Source organism: Cupressus sempervirens, chromosome 2 (assembly GCF_028749045.1).
Source record: "Cupressus sempervirens isolate cs-2001-9-10 chromosome 2, ASM2874904v1, whole genome shotgun sequence".
NCBI lineage: Eukaryota > Viridiplantae > Streptophyta > Pinopsida > Cupressales > Cupressaceae > Cupressus > Cupressus sempervirens.
Window position 1 is genome coordinate 53,490,044 of NC_143119.1, and position 5,869 is coordinate 53,495,912.

The 5,869-nt window shown below is 37.1% G+C and overlaps 1 protein-coding gene across 1 annotated transcript; it reads left to right on the top strand.

The window, feature by feature from the left end:
* The first annotated feature begins 2,546 nt into the window (after positions 1–2,546).
* Positions 2,547–5,535, top strand: LOC149571026 (beta-xylosidase/alpha-L-arabinofuranosidase 1-like). The gene is made up of 6 exons (XM_089808359.1): positions 2,547–2,814; positions 2,907–3,364; positions 3,518–3,615; positions 3,714–4,064; positions 4,299–4,712; positions 4,819–5,535. The coding sequence occupies exons 2-6, from the start codon at positions 2,931–2,933 to the stop codon at positions 5,409–5,411; spliced, it is 1,890 nt and encodes a 629-aa protein (XP_089664485.1). The 5' UTR covers positions 2,547–2,814; positions 2,907–2,930; the 3' UTR covers positions 5,412–5,535.
* Positions 5,536–5,869: the final 334 nt, after the last annotated feature.

The following is a 5,869-nucleotide window of genomic DNA, read 5'->3' on the forward strand; positions in this document are numbered from 1 at the left end:
GGAGAAACAAATCTGGTTGAGAAATAAATTACATAGGCATACAATTTATAATGATACAAGATTTACTTTCTTTAATATTAATGATGAGTAATTTAAAATCACTCTAAGGAGAACTTATCTCACATATTTTTATTTTCTAATAATAAAATAAAAATATATTGCACAATCTCCAACTATATTTGTTGTAAATAGAATCTACATGATAAATAATTTAAATAAAATATTTAATATATACATATTCATACATACATTCATGCACGCACGCACACACACACACGCTTGCATGTGTGTGTAGATATGTATGTATGTATGTTATGTATATGTATATGTATATGTATATGTGTACATATATGTATATAGATTGATGTGTGTGTGTGTGTGCGCGCACGCGTGCGTGTGTGCACACACATGCATGTGTGTAGATAGATAAATAGATAGATAGATAGATAGATATGACACCATCAATCCGTCGTTATAATTTAGCCATCCTACAAGAAAGACTATTATACAAACTCCAAATTCATTAAGCTTACAAGAACATAAGCAAGTTTTGGTCAAATATCTCACATCCAACGAAAGTTCTCAATACGACTCAAAAGAATGAAGAGCTCTCCAAAGAATTACAATGGAATTTTAATTATTTTAAATTTAAGATTCTTATTTATTTAGTGAAGTAACAATAAAATTAAAAGAAATCAAAAGATCAACAATAAGAAGTTAGCATTTGAGACTCACCTCCTTGCATTGATTATAGGAGTAAGCCTTTACTTCCATGGTAAATTTTATTCTCAATTTTGTATCTACTTTTCTCCTTATCTCCTCTACTTTTTACTATCCATCCCAGTTTGAAACCTCAACAAAATGAAGTGCTCACAAAATTAAGCATAATTAATCTATCCTCCCATATAATCAAGTGTAAGATAAATATCTAATTGATAATCCCCTTGTGTAACTATTCCAAGGAAATAATTTAATAAACAAAATCTTCTCATCCCTTAATGTGAGTCATGGGAGGTCACCCTTTCTCTACAAAAATTAAATAGGCACGGACAACTGGAGTATACTAATGCACATTTTCTAAAGAGAGATTAACTAAGGACACCTAACTTTTAGACTCTTTCAAAAATAATAAAGCATAAAATATTATTACGATATATGAAGTAATTAGTGGGGTCATAACGATTATCCCCCTTTCTCATTGCCACTATATATGTGCCATGGTTACCACATTTATGTATCCATATATCCTACACATATGTTACATTATAATAATCACTTATCCATTATTCTTGTCATGCTAGGACTAGTCTATAATAAGTGCACAAACATTATAGAGTTTGAACACACCATCATAGGAAAAATCACTCTATAATTTGAATTTAACTACTACCTAGTGTATCAAATTATGTACTACAACTTACCGAATATCAAAAATAGCAATTGCTAAAGTACAACTCACAACTTATCCTTCCCCAAAGTTTATCTTTTTAGTGATTATGTTGTGGTTGCACATTTCTAAGTGCACTTTCTCCACTCCATTGTTTCTTCATCATCAATGTATTAGTAGAATTCTTTAAACAATAATACAAAGAAATCATTTTTCTATCATCTAATTCTACCCACCTCGTGCTTTATTTTTGATCCAATTCTAATTCACCAAGTATTACATTCAATTACCATTTTATTATACATCCAATAAAATGTAATAAACCACATCAATTATCATCAATAACAAGTTTTTGAATGATAAGATTAAGACTTAGCCATTTGTACTTTCAACATAATCTGAACATTAATTTAATATAATATTAATATAAATTAATAATCTAACAAAATCATTTATTCATTAAAAAAAATATAAATATCATTTTCAATGTAATATATAACAAGAATAATTGCATAACCGTGTCATTTACGAGCATTTGTCCAACGTATATTACCCCTAATGCAACCACACATTCATTAATTTGCTCTCAAAGGAACTCTAACAAGTTCACATAGGATTATCCGTTACAACAAGAATAAACTCAGAGAACAAAAATGTGGATATTAGCATGTGGTCCATTAAATTGGCCTCTTATAGAAGTTACCCTAAGTTAACCCTGACAACAAGAATGGAGGTGATAACAGCTCACATTGCGCTGGTTAAGCCTGGCCAATAATTTTGCAATCAGAAAGACCGGTGAAAGATGCCCTATACTAGAGGAGAATACAAATTGAGCAAGGATTTATCCGTTGGCTCGTGGATGGATGAGGACGACAGAATCGGACATTGCTTTTACCTCGTAATGCAGGTAAATGGCGAAGAAAGAGTAGGAATGGATAAGAAGAAGAACGAGCACATGGGGTATTTATACCACACAAAATGGGGCGTTTCTTCAACACAACAAGAGAGGCAGCATGGACACCGTGACTAATAGTTTATTGGGTCTATTCCTTATTGTGGGCCTGGTTTTGAACGGAGGAGGAGTTGATAACAATGTTGTCAACTCGCAGCCCCGTCCGATTCCATGCACAGGAGGGATTAACTCTTTCGGTTTTTGTAACCCACGGTTGAGTATAGAAGAGAGAGTTAAGGACCTTGTTGGGCGTCTCAATTTGGACGAGAAAGTGTCCCAATTGGGTAACGCAGCAGCTGCCATTCCAAGGCTTGGCATTCCCGCGTACCAGTGGTGGTCCGAAGCATTGCATGGTGTCTCCGACGTTGGCCCCGGCACTAAATTTCAGGGGCCCATTCCTGCTGCCACAAGTTTCCCCACTGTTATTCTTTCTGCCGCTTCCTTCAATGTTTCTCTCTGGGAAGCCATTGGCCAGGTTTGTTAATTTCCTTTCAGCTTACCATTCAATATTGAATTCATATGTTATTTTCAGTATTGATCAAAACTAAAGCTTTTAATTTGTTGTAGGCTGTTTCGACTGAAGCCCGCGCCATGTACAATGTTGGGCTTGCCGGTCTGACATTCTGGAGCCCTAATGTGAACGTGTTCCGTGACCCAAGATGGGGAAGAGGCCACGAGACCCCTGGTGAAGACCCTTACCTGACCAGTGCATACGCTTCAAGCTATGTCAAAGGCTTGCAGGAAGCCGACCTTGCGGATCCCAACAAACTCAAGGTGGCAGCTTGCTGTAAGCATTATACTGCCTATGACTTGGACAACTGGAATGGAATCCAACGGTACACCTTCGACGCCGTGGTATCGCAGCAAGATCTGGCTGACACGTACGACCCTCCCTTCAAAAGTTGCATCTTGGACGGTAACGTTGCCAGCGTGATGTGTTCTTACAACAAAATCAATGGCGTCCCCGCCTGCGCGGATCCAAATTTGCTCAAGGGCACCGTCAGAGACCAGTGGAATTTAAATGGGTATAGTTAAAACCTAGCGAAATCGCCTAGTTTTTAATTCGTTTGTGTTTTGATTGAATTAGGTTGAGATTTAGGGTTTCCTGATAATTCAATCGGATTGATGGTTTCTTGAGAAAGTTTATCTCAGATTTAAGGCTTTCTTCCTGTTTTCAGGTATATAGTTTCTGACTGTGACTCGGTCGAAGTACTTTACGATGATCAGCACTACACAGCCACTCCTGAGGATGCGGCTGCTGCCTCGCTAAAAGCTGGTAACCATGTTACTGTTTTTGTCACACAAGACTGTAATTTTGGGCTATTGAGGAATGAGTGTTATATTTACATCTTTGTGTGGATGTTGTGAATGCAGGGTTGAATCTGGACTGTGGAGGATTCCTCGGGCAGCACACAAAGGCGGCTGTGATGCAAGGAAAGGTGAACGTTTCTTACATTGACGAATCTCTGATGTACAACTTCAGAACTTTGATCAGACTTGGCTGGTTTGATGGAAATCCTGCCAACCAGCCATTTGGGAACCTTGGACCAAGTGATGTTTGTACAGAGGAGCACAGAGAATTGGCTACAGACGCTGCAAGGCAAGGGATAGTCCTGCTCAAGAATGACCAGGGCACTCTGCCTTTCGCTGAAGATAAAATATCTTCTTTGGCTGTCATTGGGCCCAATGCAGATGCCACTACAACCATGATTGGCAACTACGCAGGTATGTTTGATTAAGCCTAGCCTCTGATTCTGTTATGATTTTTAAATGAAATATTTCATTTTTTAATCATAATTTTAGGCATTATGGTTTTTAATCTAGATGTGTGATCTTAGATTCACTGATCTTTCCTAAATACATTTATTGCTATATCTTCATCAATGATATTAGAGATACTACTTATTCATAAATCACTTGTGTTTATCTGAATACGTTACTGATGTTCATTGTTGATAGGTGTTCCTTGTAGATATACATCTCCCTTAGAAGGGATTGCAAAATATGCTCCAACACTTTACGCCCCAGGCTGTGAAAATGTGGCTTGTGCTAAAAATGATTTAGTGGAAGAAGCAGTTGAACAATCAAAGAGAGCAGATGCAACAGTGTTAGTAATAGGCGGGGACCTGTCAGTAGAGGCAGAGGGACTTGATAGAACAAGTTTGTTGTTGCCTGGATACCAAGAGCAGCTAGTGTCCCAAGTTGCCAAAGATTCGAAAGGACCCGTAGTGCTCGTCATCATGTCAGGAGGACCTTTTGACATATCCTTCGCAAAGTATGATGAAAACATTAAGGCCATTCTATGGGTGGGCTATCCAGGAGAGGCAGGAGGCGCAGCCATTGCTGATGTACTTTTTGGGAGGCACAATCCAAGTTAGTATAAATTGACTCTTTCATTTGTTTTCAATTACTCTGGTGTACTTGCGAACAAGCAAGTTTGATATCTAACACATATGCCTTTCTTATTGGTTTGCATCAGGTGGGAAATTACCAATAACTTGGTATCCTCAAGATTTTGTTGAAAAGGTCCCCATGACTAACATGAACATGAGACCAGATCCAGCCACGGGATATCCTGGAAGAACTCACAGATTCTACACTGGACCAACTATTTACAATTTTGGTGAAGGTCTAAGTTACATACAATTCAATGTCTCTCTCGTTAAGGGATCCAAGCTGATTACTATTCCAAACTTGAACAATGGGAAGCATGTATGTACTACTTCTTCCTGTGATGTCGTTCCTGTAAGTTACGCTAGGTGTGAAGACTTGTCAATGGATGTTCACGTTGATGTAGAGAACACCGGTTCTAAAGATGGAAGTCACGTAGTATTCTTGTTTTCTTCACCCCCATCAAAGCATCAGGTTGATGGTGCTCCAAAAAGGCAGTTGATAGGATTCGAAAAAGTCCATGTTAATGCAGGGGGCAAAGAAAGAGTGGCGTTCAACATTGATGTATGCAAGAACCTCGGTATTGTGGATAAAGATGGGAAGAGTCATCTACCTCTTGGTTCACATCTCCTTCACATTGGTGATCTGCAACACGTTGTCTCTTTGGAAGTAGAAGCCTAGGTTCTCCGCATGGGTGTCATTCGAAGAATAAAAAATTTTGCTTTCAGATTCTTGAAGATTTGTCCAGTGAGCCAAAAACAAATTATTTGTTCTCAAAGAGAATTTTACAATTGAATGTCTTGATTCGTCTCACGAGCCTTTGGTATACATAACATGGTGTACCTTTTCATCCTTTTTCATTATTGAACATTCCTAGGAGAACAATTATTGGATAAAATATGGAAGGCCAAGAAAATATGGATATGATAATTTCTTATCATTTAAAATTAGAATAAAATCAAGCTACATACTTATAAAGTTTATGTAATTGAATGATGAAAACTATAAATTATTTTTAAATTTTTAAAATATAATAAAAAATTGTTGTCAATTTTTAAGATTAAGTATGCAAACCTATACAAATAGTGATATTTTCTTCTGAATTCTGAACTATTTTATAATAGGCAATTTAGATTAGA

Bases quoted from the DNA above. Each gene is read 5' to 3' on its own strand.
- LOC149571026 (XM_089808359.1), top strand. From the start codon at position 2,931: ATGTACAATGTTGGGCTTGCCGGTCTGACATTCTGGAGCCCTAATGTG. The intron at 4,065-4,298 runs GTATGTTTGATT...CATTGTTGATAG, and splicing joins CATGATTGGCAACTACGCAG to GTGTTCCTTGTAGATATACA. The intron at 4,713-4,818 runs GTTAGTATAAAT...GGTTTGCATCAG, and splicing joins TTTTGGGAGGCACAATCCAA to GTGGGAAATTACCAATAACT.